Here is a 20139-nt window from a genome sequence, read left to right as displayed (position 1 = left end):
CTTCGTTAAAGTGGAATAGTCCTGTTGTCTTCAATGGGTCCATGCTAGGAATAAAATCAATACTATGTGTAGGATTCTACTATGTGTAGAATACATTAATGTAGGACTAGCCAAGGTTTTTTAATCTGCGAAAGTCTGTCTTTCTAATATCTGTACCAAAGCAGGAAATATTGTAAATACTTGCCAGTAATATAAAGGATAATAGCAGCTGTCATTTTGTATGTTTTAAAGCTGTATTTTTCATTCATAGACTTTTGATCTTTACTTTTGTTTCAAAGGAATCACCATATGTAATGTATAAGAAAAACCATGAACAACTAGAAGGGAATGAGAGATATGAAGGATATTGTGTAGACTTAGCTTCTGAAATAGCAAAACATGTTGGAATAAAATACAAACTGTCAATTGTTGGAGATGGGAAATATGGAGCTAGGGACCCTGAGACTAAGATATGGAATGGCATGGTGGGTGAACTGGTCTATGGGGTAAGTTTCTCTTAACCTTCATTTTAATGTTCTTTATAAAAAGTTATGCTCAAAGTTAATAAACTGCAAAATAAAGATCGTCTGTTTGAATACCACCTTTAAAATTCTAGGTATTTCTTTGTAGTGCCACTTTTATAGTCTACTTTTCTAATTGTTTCATTGGAAAGGAAAGTGTCACTTTTTTACTGGGGTTCTCCAAATCAGAGTCCACAAAATGTTGAGAAGTGACATTGGGCAAATTTCAAATTCTTGTCTGCAGCAGAATTTTCAGTTTGCACTTCATATGCTGCTTTTGCATTGCCGTGTCTCCTTTTTCTTTACCAACGTTCTAAGTGCTGGGAGGGTTCCCCTCCCGTTAAGGGTCTGGTCCTGTGATGCTGGCCCTCGTTGGATCACTGATGTCAGTTTGTGTTTGACCAGAGACTAAAGACTCAGTTAGCCCCGTGGTTGCTTTTCACGGTAAGCAGCAGTGCAGGTGTGAAATCACCCACGTCTTTTTTCTTTTTAAACCTAGGTTTGGCTTTAAAAATCATCTGTCAGACACACCAAAAAGAAGTCTAATTCATTGCATTCCTCTTTGTATTTCTATATTGGGTGTACATTGCTTTGTTTAGTAAGAGCAAAAACAGTCCGGAATTGCCATTTTAGAAACTTCTTTGAAAATTAGAATTTTGGAATACAGATAAACCAGATGGAAGGAGGAAAAACTTGGCTTTGCAGAAAAGACTTTACAAGCTGGTATTTCATCTTTGCTTTTTTTCCCCCAAATGCTAATGAGATGATTTGTGATTCCGCCCAAATCTTCTTTACAGTTTATTTTTAACAAGCTTTCCTTTATTAAAAATATCTGAGCAGAAGCGAATATTTCCATTGCCTCCTTTTGTTCCATGGCTGAGTGTAATTCTTAAAAGTCACCTCAGAATTTCCTTGGGAAAATCTGTGGTGAGATAATTCTTTTCAAGTGAATCAGTCTTTTTAAAGTAATTGCTAGATTTGCAGAAGTTTTCTTTTTCTGGAGCAGTCAGTCCTGTCACCTTGTTGTAAACTTGCTAGCCTATTCAACTTCAAAATATTTTATATAAGCCACAATGTTTCTATAGTATTGTATCAAGGGGACGGAGGGAAATCTACTGATTAGAGAAAGTAAAAAGGGGTCTGGACCCCTGGGTTATGTCTTCACTTCCCCGTTGCTTTGAGGTTTGACATTATGCAGATCTTTTGTGATTTGGGAAACTGGTGCTACGTCTCTTAGAGAAAACAAGTAAATCGAGAACCGCTGAAGCAAAGGTTTAGTTGAGTTCCAAGCATAATTACATTGCAGTGGAAACCTAAACCCTCAGTTTCCCTGTGTGTGGTTCAAGAAATATCAAGAGTATTAGCCATAATTGGGTCCTTTTGATATATTTGCAAGTGAAAAGCAATGAAACAGTTTGTTCACTTAAAAAAATAATCATACCATATGTGAAAAGTGTGACAAAAGAGAACCTGAAATTGCTGCTAACAGCCAGGGCACGGTGACTGTCTACACCAGAGGAGGAAAGGTGTGATATGGGTCACTGCCTTTGGAACTTTAGCCAAGATTAGCCTGTGCAGCTGCTGTACGATGCAAGATCCATCTGGAAAGGGATACAAAATGATCAGAAGGCTGGAGCACCTCTGCTGTGAGGACAGGCTGAGAGAGTTGGGGTTATTCAGCCTGGAGAAGAGAAGGCTCCAGGGAGACCTTATAGCCCCTTCCAGTACCTGCAGAGGGCTTATAAGAAAGATGGAGACAAACTTCTAAGCAGGACCCATTGTGATAGGACAGGGGGTAATGGCTTTAAACTGAAAGAGGGTAGATTGAGACTAGATATAAGGAAGAATTTTTTTACAATGAGGGTCGTGAAACACTGGCCCAGGTTGCCCAGAGAGGTGGTAGATGCCCAATCCCTGGAAACATTCAAGGTTGGATGGGGCTCTGAGCAACCCGATCTAGTTGAAGATGCCCCTCCTCCTTGCAGGGGGGTTGGACTAGATGACCTTTAAGGGTTCTTTCCAACCCAAACCGTTCCATGATAAACAGGTTGGCTGCAGCTGCGTTTTCCACAACCCTTTGGGACGAGCCTAGCTCAGAGACCTCTGCCTCCTTGCCATCAAACTGAGCCCTTGCCACTTCCCCATGACCAGACCGTACTTGTGACTTTTCCACACCAGCAAAAACCAGCCTGGCAGGCACCGTGGACCATACCTTAAAACAACCACACTCCCGCCCCACCATTGTTCATTTTCCCCTGCAAAAAGGCCTGTTCCTTTGTATTCTGAAGCAGTTTTCATCTGTGTTTTCACATTAATGAAAAATTGAGGAATGTTTCCCTCCCTGACCCCCAACAGCTCCTCTTCTCACGCTGCGAGCTCAGTTACTGAAGCCTCTTTGCTGCAGCGCTCAATTATTCAAAGGTCAGATGCGTCCCTTGAGGTTTGAGTGTAGACCCAGGTTAATGCTTACAGCCCAGCGCTGCTGAGCCAGCTCCCCGTCCTGCCGAGCTGAGCCTCCGAGCTGGCATGCAGCACAGAAACCCACCTGGCTTTCTGCCAGCAGGGAAAACAGCCCCTCAACTCCCAGTACAAACCTCACCAGCCCTCCAGACCCTTTCCCAGCCCTGTTTGCAAACATCGTGAAATGCCCTTGGCCTCTTTCTCCATCTGTTGAGAGGTGGCTGTGTACCACACTCACGAGGATGCCCACAAAGCCCTTGAAGATGAAAAGTGCTCTAGAAGTGCTAATTATTTGGAGCAAGCGCCTCATTTATGTGCTGACTTTCCTTTATCTCTCAGGGGCTTAAAACTCTATTAGGGAACTAAAACTGTACGTTACCCCTAATGCCCCTGCGAGCCTTGTCTGCAAAATTACTGTCATATTTGGCTCCTCTGGATTCCATTTTGGGAAGACAAGAGGGAGACTAGATTTTAAATGCCTTTATTAGCATGTATGGAAGACAGGCATGGGGGGATAAAAGGGGCCTGATTGGTTTTGGTACCAGTTATCCAGCAGCTGAACTGAGCTGTGGCAGAAAACGCAATCTTTTAGATTGCACTTGTCTCAAGTGATAAACAGTGACTAGTCATTTGTCAAATACAGCATATTCCTGACCTAACAAGCTTCTCACCACCACCTGGCACTGCTGGGAAGTCTTACCAGGCTTTTTGAATGCTGTGCCCTTTTCTGCATAGCTCCACGCATATCGCTCTTTTCTAAAATTGCTCTTAGGACAGTCATAGGAAGTGAATGGCTTGTCATTTTAATGCCAAAACCCTAATTAACTGTAATTAATGTTTCGTTTGTGCCAGTTGGTTGTTGCTGTCGCTCTTGCTTCCTGTGGGATGCAGCGTAGAATCAGGAGAGAAAGTGCAGCTGGGTCCTTGCAGCCTCCAGACCCAGGCTCCGACTGGGGAGGGATGGAGGGGGGCTCAGTGTGCCCTGACCTGTACCCAAAGCCACCTTTCCTTGTGGCTTTGCAATGGGCTGTACAACTGGCCCTGGCTACAGAGAAGGGCTTGCTCTTTGGCAGCGTCGGGGTGTCAGCCCTGGAAGCAGGGAGTTCTGGCTGAGGAGACGTTCCCAAACCCCTTTGCTCCAAACAGGAGAACCCAGGAGTCTTGTTAGAGAGGAAACAACAGAGCCTTGTGGTTTTGTCAGCAATTTTCAAATGGTGGTGGTGGTGGTAGTAGTAGTATTAATAGTAATAACAATTAATAGTGATAATCATAATAATAAAATTTGACATAAAAATATAATTTATTTGATATTTCATAAATCAAAGAACATTAGCCCAGGTTGAAGAAAACCTTAATTTTGCTCTTTCACTCTGATGGTGTCAAAATAAGACTCTTCTTCCTACCAGAAAAAAACCTACCAATTCAAGCACTATTATTTTTTAAACTAAGAGAAATTTCTAAAACATAGTGGAAACTTCTGACAGAATAAAAATAGCAAATAGGTAAAGCTTTTCTCCTGGACATTTTAGAAGAGGGAAGTAGTTAAATCATTCTCAGTCTGCGAGACTGAATCACTATTTAAACCTAGTCAGCAAAGCAAACCAGCAAGGCCAGTGCTTTGTCCTCCAGTGATCAACCTGCTAACGAGGTGCCCTGGGCTGGGGCTGATGAGCAGCAGCACCTCCCACAGTGCCGGTGCTCGGGGCTTTGTACCCACCAGCTGCTGAGCACTAGACAATCGTCTTTTCTCTTCTGTAGGGTAAGCCTCTTTCTGTGGGCTTTTATTTCTTCTTTCCCTTTTAAAGCAGGCTGCTGTTCTTCCTTCTCTTTTCAGCCAGGGAAAGCCTTCCCTCCCTGGGCCTGATGCTTTTCACATCGCTGAGGCTAATTGACAGTAGGTTTAACACAGATCTTAATTGTAGCTACAAATGCTTTGGGAGTGGAAAGAGCAGCCAGACCTTACAGCCTTTAAAACTCTCCTCAGGTAAAAAAAGGTCTTTATAAAAACCTTTCAATATGTAAAATAGCATAAAGGAACGAAGCAGGGATGTAAAGGACAGACAGTCCCCGGAATGCGGGCAGCCTCCACAGTCTGTTGGAGTGGGACCACCTACACATCTCCCTGCCTTTCACAGACTAACCGGTCTCACGTGGCGCTGGCCTCTCTGGCTCTCCTAGCAGCAGAAGAAAGGCTACAGATGGCATACGCAGCCTTTGAATCGCAGCGGAGAGGACGACTAATTCAATTCCTAATTCTCCTCAAAACATCCCGTGTGCTCTTAGTCTGTGGCAGAGCCTGACTGTGCTGTGAGCGGGAAAAGCTCGCCCCTCGCCCTGGTTTCAACAGGGTGGAAGCCCAGGTACAAGTGCCCGAAGGCAGCCGTGCGATGCCACTGCCCCGTGGCTCAGATGGACCCTCATCCTCTAGACACATGAACAGATGTGGGGTCCCTGCCCAGGCCACCACTGAGCTGCGGTGGCACCACACCGTGTGGGGGGACAGGACCGCAGCCCTGGCTCAGAGCCATGCTGGCATGGTCCCAGACTTTGTCTGACCTGCGTCCGAGCACAGTCAGAGGAAGAACATGGGTGTGCGCAGCTCAGAAAGCAGATATACCCTTAATTTCTCCATCTGCATAGAGTGTTAGTGCCTCCAAAGGAACTGTGGGCATCCACATATAGCACGCATGGACTTAACATTGACAAACTACAGCAGACAAGGCCAGCTGCAGTTTTAACACCTTGATAGCTTTTTATACTGCTCAGCTAATACACATTAAGACTCCAGTGTAGCATGCTGCTAGTCATACACAAGCTGTTGTTTTTAAATAAGTGTGAACTAATGTGTTAAAAACACGTTGGCCCATGACCTGGCCTATCAACGCACCCCGATGTCCTTGGGTGGACTGGACTCTCTTTACAAGGTAGCTTTTACCAGCAGGTACCAGAGGTGATGTGTTGCTCTGTCTGACACCCTTTTCTGATACCTGGAAACCTCAGACTGCACTGAGAAGTCCTAAAATGTGCTCAGACCCAGTCATTACTCCAGCACAGGCTCTTCAGACACCGCTGTGTACCTGCGTTCAGCACATCTGGGGCGCCTGGAGGTTTGGCTCCCGATGGAAACGGGGCCGTGTCCCTCTGCTTCGGTCTGCATGTAGTCCGAGTGCTGGCTGGCTTCCCCTCACACAAAGTCTTGCAAAGCGACTGCAGCCCAGGCCCACTTCTTGAAAAGCAACACACTGGCAAAGAAATTGTTCAGTTCTGCAAGCACAAATGACCAGAAACACGTACAGGCAGGAGCATATCTGGTATCTCCTCTAGTGCATGGCTTTGAAGTTAGGAAGACTCATCTTTAGGTCTGTAAGCAGAAGAATTCGATCCCTCCTTTTGGATTACAGAGGTGGAACACCTTATCGCTTTTCTTTCTCCATGTAGAGGAATATTTCCATTTGCGATTTTTTCTCCCTCTCCTTAAGAGTCTCGAGGTTTGCAGCCCCCTGGGTCAGCTTTGAACAGAGTGGGTAGCGCCTCCGTGCTGCATGGCCTCTCTAAATCCGTCCCTCCCACATGAGTAGGCAAAGACAGAACAAGCCTCAGAGGAATCCGTGACATTTCTTGCCCGGCTCAAATGCAGTGAAGATGCTGTTTGAAACGCCATTAGTCATGAGTGATTAGCAAAGCGTAGTTGTTGAGGTTCTTAAACCCCCCTCCAGTTCTGCACGGGGAAGGGCATGTTTGTCGTTTTGGTTGTGTTCTTTTTAATCGAGCTCAATTTTTATGGGTTCTGCTTATCTGCAGCCGTAAGAGGGAGGGAAATTCACAACTGTGCTGCAGTTATTAATGATCCTTTAGGGTGCTTAGAGCTCTCCATAAGCTCTCCATTTCAAATACTATATGCGTAAATAAACAAGTAAAGAGCGGTCTCTTTTTAAACTTTTCCAGTGCAACTAATATTCAGGGTAGTGGTGGGGAACCAGGCTCGGGTGCTGGATTGTAGGTGGTCCACTCTTGGTGACCGGGTTGTCGATGGTTCCCTGAGATCCTGTGTCTGAACTTCCGCTTGTTCCCTCTGCGGAAAACTATTGCTGCCATATTCATTCAAGGCATGAGGGTGTTTGTCAATGTTTCCAATATACTGAATGCCTGTCGAAATTGGTAGGAAAGCAGGAAGGCAGAAATGTATCAGAAAAATAAATATTTGTATCCCTTGTAATATTAAAATGCAATTTTAAATAATTTACAAAGAAATCTGTACTGTATGAGATGAATGAGGACATGGTAACAATCAGGCCTTTAAAAACTGATTTGTCTGTGCTTCAGCACAGCATCAGCTTCATCCCCCCAAGACCCCACAGGAACATCCTGCATGAACTCAGCTGCTCAGGAAGGAGATACGGACTTTATTGCACGCTGCATCAGCACTTAGGAAGAGCTCCACCGTGTCTACTTTGGCAATTAAAATTATTACTTTGGGAGAATTAAATTTCTCCAAGTCTGGGAAAATGCTAAGAGAAACTAAATGCTCTAATAGCTGAACCAGCCTTTTCCTACCTTGATGAGCTGTTTGGAGGCCAGCTCTCCATGTGCAGAAGTACCAGGCAGTAGGGCATCTGCCTCTCACCTAAGCTTCACTTTGCGTGGAATCATTGCTAAGTCTCTACAGGGGTCCAGAGCCATTCAGCTTGCTCTAATAAGGATTAATTTGTAAGTACCTCATTAGTTCAACACAAAATACAGTAGCCACGGTCAAAGTGCTTAGTCTCCCAGCCAGCCATGGACTCTGACTACATTTAAAACTGATATTCTGTGTGCTTCCTGTACTTACTGACTGCAGATATCTAATATTTAGCAGTAGCTCAACAAGCAGCAGCTACAAGACAAATATATATTTTGGGGGAATTCATCAGCAAACAAGTCCCAGCATCATCCAGTCCCTTTACCACACTCCACCCGTGTCCCCCCAAGTCTCTCTATTACTTAGGTGATTTACACATTCAGCTGCAAAGCCAGTAAGCACCCAGGCATCCAAAGGCAGCCGGCATTTTCAGGTTTTATATTCAAGCCACATTAAGCTCAATTTTTGCAGTAAGTGACCACAAATCAGGTGAGGGTTTTCTCCTTGAGGAAAGCGGTCACTGGAGGGGAAAGGCAATGTCCTGAATGTCTCAAGGGGCTGAGGAGGGCTGTGAGAGGGTGCACCGAGGGCCGTGATCTCCGAATGGCTTCCTTACCTGTGCAGGCGTGGGTTATCCGATCGTTCCAAGCAGCGAACCTGTACACACACCTTGCATATGCCAGTACAGAGTGTTGAGGGGTATTCCTGAGTGGCTGGGGCAAATCTAGAGGTCGCGTGTGCAGTTGGGACTGCAGGGAGGGAGACTTGCCGTGGGAAGGGCTGTAGAGAGCCGGTCCTCGGGCCGACAAGTCTGCCCTTAGCAGAGAAAGTGCCTCGGGCATGGCTGCACGGTGAGAGGACTTCACCATTTCTGCTTATTAAACTTAAACTTAAAAAAAAAAAAACAAAACTATCTAGGAGGAGGAACAAATTAGATATTAATGAAAGTCATGTACATCACCATCAGATTTACATAAAGGCATATTCGATTATTTTATGGCACAGATTGTAATCAAGTCTTATTAACATTTCCTATTAAATTTTATTCAAACTTCTACTTAATCAGGTTTTGTTTTTCCACCAGCAAGAGATATGTACTTACTGGTGGGAAACAAAAATCTGATTTAAAAGGTGCACAGTGGTTTAGGTATTGTTAAGTTAAACCTTCCCTAAGAATAATTTTTTCTTTCTGAAATTCTTAATTACCAACAAAAGGCTAGCTTTTAAAATTATCAATAACGTGAATAGTTAGAGTGTTTCAAATAGATTACAAAAAAATGTATGTAAGTATGTAGACTCTCGCATAACAGTAATTTTTAAATGAAAAGGGCTTTTTTTTAACATTCTAGTCCCCTCTGGTGCAAATGCTGACACCTGCTTGAGTACTTGGCTGAATCAAGGCTAGCTTATCTAAACAGCGTGACTTGAATCTTTCTGGCATAGAAATACAGATACAATTAAATATGTTAAAAATCTATTCTGGAATGTTATTTTTTAATCAGGTAACTAAGTAATTTTTTTTTACTTCACATTCTTACGCCCATGGAATCCAGCAAAGATGTATTGAGTGAAGGGAAGGGTTTACCCTGGTGGTGACCTGGTACCTGGTTCACCGCTGGTGAAGGACAGATGCAACGAGATGAGATTGTGCTTCCAGGTGACACAGCCCCAGAGCATGGTCTGTGTTATAGATCTATAGGGCTCAGTTCTGCACAATAGGATGGCATATGTTATACCGAAAAATACTACTTTGCATTCTTCTCACATAACCCAGGCTATTTACCTCTTGGAGATTCTAATCTGTATTATCGTTCTTCAGTGACCACAGAAAGGGTGCGCTGTCTGCTTTGTGTCACCCCACTATTTTACCATCTTCTATCCCTTATTGCAGTGGGGTTTCAAAGGAGCATACGAGTGGTAGCGGCTAAATGCAGCTGAAATTCAGTAACTGATTACTTCTCTTTGGTTCCTTTTAAAGATCCTGGACTAATCATTTAGGCAAGAGAACTTGCTGAAAGAATGGAAAAGAGAAAATAAAAATATAACAAACACATAACTTTCCCAAAGTCTTCAAGACAGAAGGATGGATACAGACCATTTCTAGAAAATGACATCATTTTAGTTGCCCTCTCACTGGCCAATTTGCATAGTGTTTATTCATCCATTTTATCTTAATAGAAGTATAAATACATGTTGGTACATATGTGCCTCTGTCGTGAGGCCCTTGCACAGATTTTATTGTAATTTTTCTTGTTAAAAATTTTCTATCAATGTAGTCCTTAACTTCAGTGACTGAAAAACAGGCTGCAAAGTAAATGTTTCCTGCTCCCTTTTGTGATTTATCTGATTCATTAGCCTGAGACTCTAGATTGTGATTATTTTGCAACTGTTTTGTAACTAACTTGGGTTTGTTTTCCCTTTTCAGAGAGCAGATATAGCTGTTGCCCCCCTCACTATAACATTGGTGCGAGAAGAAGTCATAGACTTTTCCAAACCCTTTATGAGCCTGGGCATCTCCATCATGATCAAGAAGCCTCAGAAATCTAAACCAGGCGTATTCTCTTTCCTGGATCCTTTGGCTTATGAAATTTGGATGTGTATAGTCTTTGCTTACATTGGCGTCAGCGTAGTTCTTTTCCTAGTCAGCAGATTCAGCCCTTACGAATGGCACTTGGAAGACAGCAGTGAAGAACCACGTGACCCTCAGAATCCTCCTGATCCTCCAAATGAGTTTGGAATATTTAACAGCCTTTGGTTTTCCCTGGGTGCCTTTATGCAGCAAGGATGCGATATTTCTCCAAGGTTTGTTCCATATCACTCCATCACCTTTTTGCATTTTATGGTCATTTTCTGATGCCATGGTGCATATATGTTACTTTTTCAAATTTCTTTTTGATTCCAAATTATTTATGTTGACATTCCATTCAATGCTAAGCATCATCATCAAGCCACCATGCTTGCTGACATTCACCTCCAGAGTGAGTGCCATTGCCTTATAATGCCATTTATGCATTTCTGCCAAACTTATATACACCATGTTGAGGCTGTAAAATGCATAGGGTTTTCTGTTTTCAGCAATGCTTGGAGGGCTACCGTGTTTTTGCTGCATATCTCATTTTACGGTCATCTCCTTGGTGCATGTAACATATTCTGCTTTGCAAAATAAGAATTGTTTATTTAAAAAAGTCACATGCAACAGCACTTTAAAACACCTCCGCTCCTGTCATGGCTTCTGCTAGTCTTTTTACTTTCTTTTGTGCCTAATTTCTCTAGTTTTGTTCTTTTTGAACCATCCTTTCATCTGTTACTGATTTGCTTACCACCATCTTTCGTATGTTCACGTCTCCATATGTGCCCCTCTAACAGTTATTGCGTGTTCCCCTGTATGTGTATCGTTATTTCAGTCCAGTCTAATCTGTTGTCCCTGTGTTCGTAGTCAATATGGTCTAATAAGCATTGCCGGTTTCCATAACGATTTTTTCTTATTTATGAAGGCAGTCTTTCTGAATAAGGCTGTAGTGAAATGTGTTTGATATTAGTTCCAATTTAACAGAGAGCACTGGTATTAACTATTGTAGAATTACATTTCTTTCTTAAAGAAGCATTTTGAAAACCACCTGAGAATAGTGAAGTTCTCTCGAATTGAACAATGCATTCCAGAAGTGTTTTTTGAATAATATATATAATGTTTCTACATTTACATTGGTAAAATACTTTGGTGATGTGCCCGTGATAAGCAGTAAAATTATCTAGTTTCTTGGTGATGGAGCACTAGTTGTATTTTGTATTACAATATTTTAATAACCAGTTTACAGCTATTTTAATTATTAAAAATACCTGCTTAGTACAAACAGGATGCAGTTTTCCCTTTAACAAGGTAGCTAATTAAAGCAAGAGAGACAGATCTTTTCTAACTAAGCATTTATATTGGAAATATATGTGTACCTTTTCCAATACCTGAATGATTGAAAAGTTACCAGGTTTTCCTGGTCCATGTAGTGGTAGGGATCTTGAGTAGCCTCGCTGAAGCAAGTGACACAATTTCTTTGAGATTTCATGGAAAGGATCGTGATTTTACCTGTTATAATGTAATAACGATCTTTTAATTTCACAATCACTGCACATCCAAATCTCCTAATGATTGCAGCGCAATCCAGGACTTTCAGCGATACTGGTGTGTGCCTGTTGGTATCTGATGCAAGTCAGGCGTATGTTTTAAAAGTCTTGATAGCGGCAATTAGATTTCATACTTATCGACAGATGCACATATATCCTACGTAAACCACGCATACGTTTTTGCCTGGATGTGACCACACATTAGTTTGTGCAGCTATCGGTGTTTGGGTGTGCTGCCTCACTGTACAGTTCTCGCTGTTAGCCTTCTCCTCCTGTTTATACACGGTGTTTCTGCTTTATGCCTAAATTCTGTACCAAAACTTTGCCTCTCTGCTTGCTGCTAAAGGTGATGAGTAGTGATAACATTTAAATTGCTGTTGACCATGTGTGTGCCCAATATAAAGGACCGGGAAATAAGCACTGGGACATCACATGGAAAGCTGCAGGCATTGCACTGGTTCCGCTAGGTCTGTTTATTGACAGTTAAATAGAAGTGCATAGGATTTTTGTTAAGCTCTCATGTGACTCTTTGACATGTTCAGCCGTTTACCTTATATAATGAGTGGAACATATTCTATTTTTTTTTTCAGTACTACCATGATAAGTGCTTTAGAAATACCTACCCAAAAAAAAGAGACAGCAGTAAAGCTATTTATTTTATCTGTCCATCAGAAGCTATTAGCTCAGTAATAATACATGGCCCTTGTTTGAAGACATTGTCCAGTTATTTTGTTATCTTTCATGATAACAGATTCCAGGCAGTTAAATGCATTGTTACATGAAAATAAGAGAAATCGAATACTTTGGTTTAAATTCCAGAAACCCTGTTCCTTTCACCAGTATGTTGCTTTAAGTTGATTAAATGTCAAATTTCTTTTCCGTAGAAGGGACTATTCCCAAGTATTCCATTCTTAATCCGTATCTTTGTAAGGTTACGCCATTCACAGTACATTGACTATATGAATGTTTCATACTATTTTATTGCCATTAAAAGGGGCTTCATTCTTCCATTGTGAGTTTTGTCTGAATAAATTTCTTATATGAGAGCGTACAGCACTTGTAGAGAGATGCCGACAAGCAGTCTGGAGAGATCACTTTTGTACTTGCTGATAAAGGCTCTTTCAGCTGCCTTTGTGTGGAACAGCTGTGACATCTAATGACTAGTTAGATCTATCCTCGGTGAGTATGCTGTGTGGATATTCCAGAGGATATATCCCTATACTCTCCTCTCTGTATTTAATAGGAGTCGTCTAAACGGAATCAGATAGCAGCCAAAGGATGGGGGTTACTCCATCCCTTGATGGAATCAACATTTGTTCCAGCAGTTTTGTTCTGCTATCAAAGGCTGCTGTGTTCTCTGCGTAGTGAGCTAAAGCATTGAAAATTCACTTTTGATGGATCAAAAGTAGATTATTAAACTTGCTTTAATGTAAGATGTGTACAGCAAATGGAATCAGGAGAAAACACAGTCAAATTTGTAACACTGTTCTAAGCGGAAGTATCTTTGAAATCTCTATGAGAGCATGTATTTTCATTTTGCTCTTTATTCATGTGGAACAAAGAGGCTAGATTAATTAATTGTTGATGGAAAAAGACAGGGGGTTCATTAAAAATTATCTCATGAGGTTGGTCATTTAAGAGGGTGTATTTCTAGATCCCTATTTTCACGGCAGAATACTCAAGAGACTCCTATTAAAGGCCATGGGAACGACTTTGTGGGACTTTCAAAATAGCAAGGAGAGATGGGTAACTAGATATTTCTGAAACTCCCACTGCCGGTTCCTGTGACGGAAGCATCTCAAGTCAGTGCTTCAGATGCTGTTATTTATCGTGTTCTGTCTCAGTCGCAGGGGTGAGAGCCGCCTGGCCATGTGGGGCCGGCAGGAGAGGCCGGGGGCTGGCTGGGGACGTGAACAGGGACTGAGCTCGCAGCTTAGTGGGGACCAGATAGCCCAGAGTTATGGATATCCCGGAGTATGAATGGGTTCTAGGCACAGAGAGTTTGCACCAGAGTTGTTCAGGGTTATTTGTCAATATAACAGCCGTTCGGTATTGATCAGAAGAGCCCAATTAAAAATTGAGTAATGTGAGAAGCTTGTTATTTCTGCGTGCTATAGGAAATCAAATATGTTTTATGGCCATGGGTAGAAACAAAATTCAAGCTATTTTGATAAATAAATGAGATTTTGTTTGAATGCAGTGTTCTCCTGGAAACTGAATGTGAATTTGAATATTTATTTTGTTTTTCTCTTTTTACTAATTTGCTCTCATTTGACTCCATGCTTCCTTTTAAATTTCCTCTCAAGGTATGCACTCTTCCTGTTTACTTGCTTTTGAAAACACCGTCTGACTTTATTTTGATAATTGAGTTATAATTCTGTTATTCCAGGTCTTTGTTACTCCTCTCATTTGTTAACACACTAATTTGCTTTAAAATAATGTCACGAGGTAATTCAGAAAATGGCATGTTGGGATAAAGCATTAGTTGTTTGATTTTAATTTACAACACTGCACACGTGGACAAGTATGTCTTCATCGGAAAAAGTGGTGCTGGTATTAAAAGCTGTGATTGATTTTTCTATAATTATTATCTGAGTAATGGACAAACATTTCTGTGGCTCACAGTACAAACCATGCAAGCGTTCTCTTATTACCAGCCTGGTGTTTATGTACTAACCCTTTTTCTCCCGCATCCCTCTACACCAGCCCCTGCAGTGGGTATAAGGAGCCTTCACATCAGCAGATGGACTGGGGGGAAATGGGGTCCTTTGGACAAGGAGGCTGCCAGGCCGTGCTCCTCCGTGTTCTTGTTCTTCAACTCTGTCTGTCTGTCTGTCTTTCCTTCAGTGTCCGCTTTGTGGTTTGTTTTGTTTTTCTTTTGCCTCATCCTCTGCTACCACCAGTCACAGCTATGTCAGCCCAGGCTGCTCCGTAGTAGCAACTGTTTAATCTTCCTTGTCGTACTCATTGGAAGGCTCTGGGAGAAACAACTCCGTAGCGACATCCACTTTTCTTTCAAGTGACCTCAATTCTTCTGAGAACAGCTCTGGTCCTCATCTAGCAAGACCCCTCTCTTGCATGTGGGACCCTCAGGGAAGTGCCTCCTTCATCAAGGGATCCAGCCATGCCCACCTTCCCCTGCCTCTCAGCTGTTCTCCATTTTTTGTCCTGTATCTGCCTGACGTGGTTCATGCAGGTTGCAAGATCTCTGGGTCAGTCTTTCTCTGTGTGTAGTATGCCGTATGAGCATGCATCTCGACACAGATGTTTTATTGTTACAGCAGCATGAGCTTGAGGTTTCACTGGTTTGGAAGATGCTTGTCTCCTGCACATCTCCATCCCAGCAACCCATCTGTCCTGCTAACAGCAGAGGCAGCTACCAATGCAAGCTAAGACATTTCCTATGGGAAACTATAGGGAGAATGAACACATACTATTTTGTTCCCAATAGTTCCATTGAATTTATCTGAACACGCTGGCAAGTCTTTTTTTCATCTTCCTATTTCAAGACCACAGGAAGCAAGAAGGCCACGGGAACCTGGAGACCCCAGGTAAAGCTAGTCTTGCTCTATGCAAATGGATGTTTCCTCTGCTGTACCTGCTAGCCGGACGTCTGCTCAATCTGGCTCCGAAACCTCGCTGCAGGGAGGAGGAATTCAACTCCAGGTCTTCTGTGAAGATGGAAAGTATGTAGTGAAGGACTGAACAAAAGGGTGATGAATTTCACCTGATACAGCCATCTAAAAGCAGGAGGCTGTGCTTTAGTTAGGCATCTCAGTTCCCTCCAAAGTCATGAGACAGATGGGCACCTTCAGACTTATCCCACACTACAGCAAGGGAGATAAATCTCTTTCTGAGGGTGTCTGTCTCCTTGCTTTCTCTCTACTGGCTCCAAAGGGAGCCTTACGTGAGAAGTTCTGCAGGCACTGCTTTGTAGTTGGCTAAAATTACATCAGCCCATGTGAGAGGCTGCAGTGTGTTGGGTATTGAGTACTAGGAAGCAGCCGAAGCCAAGACCCTAACTGTTAAGGGAGATGGCCAGAAAGGACTTTAGTCATCTGTAAAATCCCAAGATACTCATTTGATACCTACAAAGAATAGAGTGAGGTAGAGAGATTCCTTGACTTACTACGTTATTCTGGAGTTGTACTTCTGCAGCTTACCTTCACTCAGTAGTCATCTTTTAGTGAGCACAGGTGCAGCATGGCCCAGGTTGAAACTTGGAGGCCTTTTATCCGCTTGGGAGGCCCTCAAGAGAGGCAGGGAAGGCTCCTGCATTTGTCGGTGATCTGGCAGGTGTGTGCCTGCCCTGGGAAAGCCCACACAGGCCAGAGTTATGGCCATGTCTCTTAGAGTTCACGCCTCGAAAGTCATTGCTTCCTGATGGACGAAGAGATGATGCTTCACTCCTCAGGCTTCCCTAAGCTTTGTAACCACCTGAACCACCTTGCACATTGGTACGGACTCGATGCAGCAGTCCCTGGAGTGCTAACGGCGCTGGCACGGGGTGTATGCTGTAATCCATAGGAACCAGCCTGCATCTGCCCTCTCAGTGAGAGCTGCTGCTTCAGCTCCTTGGGCAGAGGAGAGTGGAGAATAGTAGTGCTTCACTTCTTAGTTTGTTTCTCCACATTCCTCTAACCTATTCCAGGTTGCTTTCTCTGTTCTTATTGTGTTGGCGATTTTTTTTTTTCTTTGGTGTGTTCTTTAATGTTGGATGGATTATTTTTTTTCTTTCTTTTTTTTCTTAATAATTTAATGGGATTTTTTTTAATGGCTCAGGCAATCTCAGGCTCTGGCCAAGACTAGGCAGTTGACCAGCCGACCCCCCTGTGTGGGCGGGTTGGGGGCACGTCACGAGACTTTTGCTTTTTTCCTGTCTCCATCTGTTGGTAGGACAACTTGTACCCACTGTCTGGGGATGGCACAGAGGGGCTTGAAGGAAACAAATAAACAGGTAAGAGTTTTCTTGCTTTCTGCTTCTTCCCTTCACACAAAGCGGGGACTACAGCACCCAGGTTCCACGGACTTAATGTACTGATTCTCCTCCACTGGTATCAGTAGAGCTAAGGGAAAACAAATGCAATAGCTTTGTCTCAGCTGCTGAAATGATTCCTGGTCAACGTGCTGCTGTGTTTGAAGAACAAGCGCTGTACGTGGTGGTGAAATCCCCTGCCCAGCTGAGTGACGTGGCACTGGCGTCCTTCAGCCCTGAACAAATATTTTGAGCCTGATGTTCAATTGCTTTAAAGCATCAAGAGCTCTTAGTGACAGGATCTAGACTTCCTGACCGCTAGGCATTTTGTAATTATGTGTTTACAAATAGGCTTTTTTTTTTAGTCCTTATGGATCCTTTTAGAAAACAAAAACCAAAAAAAAGACAACAAAACCAAAACACAATTAAATTTTTTTCTGCTTCCTTCTCGGTTGCTCTGGTGGTTATAAAGCGGGAATACACTTGACTTGGAACAGTGCAACATGCACATTTTAATTAACATAAAACATAAAGAAACCGGCTTCTCTCCTCACTTCAATATGCAGATTCAGTCTGTAATGCCTGCTAGGTTGTGATGAGAGAAGGATACTGGATCGTTTTTGTTTATTCTTTTGCGTGTTTACTCACATTCATTTTTGCAGTTCATGACATCTTATGTTTTGAGAGTCGATGCAGTAAAAGTACATTTGAGTCCTGCAAGCTGGGCAGCCCCCAAAGAGAGGTGATGCTGGCATGTCACGGCAGCAAATCCAGCCTCAGGGAGAGGCTGGGCAAGCAGAGAAGAGTCTTGCAAGAGACTTCTCCAGCAAAGGTCTGTGGAAGTCAGGAGAGCTTGTTCCTCTCCAAGCCTCCGATCCAGTTGGCTCAGATGAATTGTTTCTTAATTGCCTGTCCTTGTTTTCACTGAAAGACTGGCAAGAGAGTTTAACTAGGTAAGGCCAGGTGCACACCGAGTTTGCTCTCCTGAGGAAGAGCTCAGTCTGCCTGATCCCAGATACCTGGAGGGCCTGGACAAAAGGGTTGCGCATGTGAATTTCTCTTCAATGAAGAAAAAAAAAAATCAAGGAATGTCTTCAAAGCAATTTGACGATGTGTTGTTTTTCCATAGATCTCTCTCAGGGCGAATTGTCGGAGGAGTCTGGTGGTTCTTCACTCTCATCATTATCTCTTCCTACACTGCTAATCTTGCTGCCTTCCTTACGGTGGAAAGGATGGTTTCTCCCATAGAGAGTGCAGAGGACCTGGCTAAACAAACTGAAATAGCCTATGGCACTCTGGATTCAGGCTCAACCAAAGAATTCTTCAGAGTAAGTCTGTTAAATCTCCATCAGAGCTTTTCTAAGCTGTAAGTGCCTAGATATGGGTTTCAGTCGTTTGTTTTTACCCAGCTGTAATAGGTGTTCTGATGAAAGCTGCTTTGTGCAATCAGGACAGGCCTGAGCACGGATTTTAATAGCAAAAGGCATTTTTATCAAAAATAGGTGATTTTGCTCAACCTGAAACATCTCAAGATGGAAAAGCTGACCTCTGCTATCACAGGAAGGGGTTTTTTAACACCAGTTTCAGAGCCTCGGTCTGATGAGCAATAATGCAGTCGTTAGCACAATATTTAGCAAAGGAGACTCTTGGAGGAGTGATGCTCTTGACCTACTTGCTCGGTTTGCCCAGCTGGCAGCCGTTAATGCCATCCGACATCGGTGTTCACTTGCCAGAATGCGAAGGGGGATGGGAGGCATGTGTTGCCCTTCGTTTCTGTACGGTGCATTGATGGCTGCAGTTGTTGTTGCTGTGTCTTCATTGCTCGCCAGCATCTGGCTGTGGCTGTATGAAGCAGTCAGGGGTGAAACTGTACCCCAGAACGCTGGTGTGTGTTCGCCTTGGTTAGGGAAACGCTGGGTTTGCAATATTTGGGGGTAGGGGCGAGTATATGCTTATTATTTAAGATTGTCCTGTCTTTCTCCACTCGCCAAGCCACAAGTTTGAGAGTTTGCTGAGGGTCATTAAAAACTCTAGATGTGACCTCAGACCACTTTTATGTATCTAAAAAAGCTGCGACCTGAAAAGCTCTTATTTCTGGCCTTTCCAAGGGCGAACTGAAATGCTCAGCCCTTTCAGGGAGCTCTTGGTCCTCTCTCGGCAGTGCCAATCCGATGCCATTCGCACCATTTTTTTGTATAGGAAAGTGGTCAGTGCTGCAGGACTAATTATTGCCTGTCAGGAATACTGGCCAGGTGCAAGTGTGCGGGAGGAGGGAGACAAAAAAAGCCTTGCTGTTGTAGGCTGATCAAATACTGATGGCTCTTGAATTTGCTTAAAATTTCACTACACGACCACACACACACATACATGTGTGTATAAATCTAATGTAAAGCTGGAAGTGAATGCAAAGGTATTTTGTGGAACTTTTGTACTCTCCCTTACTTATATGTAGTATCTTTATATAAAAATAGATACTCAGTAGTTCTTAATTAACTGTGGTGGCTTCTGTTTGATTAACAACGGCTTCTGTTTGTATTAGAATCCTGTAAGATAAACACTGACCTTGGGTGACATGAGTGTGTAAAAATTTGTATTCTGTTTAACTATCAGCCTGAGGCAGCATTATCTGCACAGCAAAAATGAGTTGACTGGACCTGTCAGAAGAGGTAGCACAACTTGATTAGAAATATTGGTGCTGTTAACAGTCACTATACTGTTCTTAGGGCGGGGGGGGGGGGAATCTTCTTTTTACCATTAATACAGAAAGAGGGTTTGTATGGGGGTGTTTCTTCATTTCCTTAATAGTTTGACATAACAAGGAAATCTCTTCTCACGGAGAGATCAAAGGAATGAGTGTTCCGTGTGAAAGGATACAAAGTCTAGTAAATGTATGAATACTTTGTTGTGCTGTTAATAGTCTTGAGATGAGCTGTGACTCTCTGCTGGTGCTGGAGAAAGCAGGGCTGTAAATGAGGATGATCTGTCAGGAGCTGCCAGGGAGAGGAGTCAGATGGGGAAGGAGGAGAGCAGAGCCCCGGTGGTGGTGGAGCGGGGCGTAACGCCTGCTCTGGGTGATCCGGATGGGCCAAGAGGGAAGGAGAATGGGCCCTAAGTGGTGCTTCTCTCTCCTCGGCGTTCTCAAGGCACACAACATAATTTCAGTTGTATTAACTTTTGCAGAGTAATTAATCTGAATAGAGTAATGCAGCCATGAAACTGTTGTAATTAGAGTCTTTTTCAGTTGCTTTGAGAAGGGCAAAAGCTTTGCTATAGATTAAAAGCATATGTTCACATAAATACTTCGTTCTACAGTCTTTATTAGCTACTTAATAAGATGGTAATGATGGCTGAAACTTGAAATAACTCTTAGAGAACAGTTGGTTTCTGAGCGCCTGCTGCACAGACTATGCATGCTCTGTGGTTTGGGATACTTTTCTCCCTGTAAGCTCTTTTCTCACTGCTACTGGGGC

At 43.1% G+C, this 20139-nt stretch overlaps 1 protein-coding gene across 5 annotated transcripts in view; it reads left to right on the top strand.

The window, feature by feature from the left end:
* Positions 1–20139, top strand: part of GRIA3 (glutamate ionotropic receptor AMPA type subunit 3) — a 155684-nt gene that overhangs the window by 99405 nt on the left and 36140 nt on the right. For all 5 annotated transcript variants that reach the window (XR_012589003.1, XM_074600602.1, XM_074600603.1 and 2 more), the window contains exons 10-12: positions 279–485; positions 10004–10380; positions 17799–17997. Coding sequence is in view for 4 of the 5 variants with exons in the window: in XM_074600602.1 (XP_074456703.1) it covers positions 279–485; positions 10004–10380; positions 17799–17997 (783 nt within the window). In the remaining variant the exon portion in view is untranslated. The remainder of the gene's footprint in view (positions 1–278; positions 486–10003; positions 10381–17798; positions 17998–20139) is intronic.

Source organism: Larus michahellis, chromosome 9, assembly GCF_964199755.1.
Source record: "Larus michahellis chromosome 9, bLarMic1.1, whole genome shotgun sequence".
NCBI classification, from domain to species: Eukaryota; Metazoa; Chordata; class Aves; order Charadriiformes; family Laridae; genus Larus; species Larus michahellis.
This window is presented reverse-complemented; position numbering and strand designations above follow the sequence as displayed.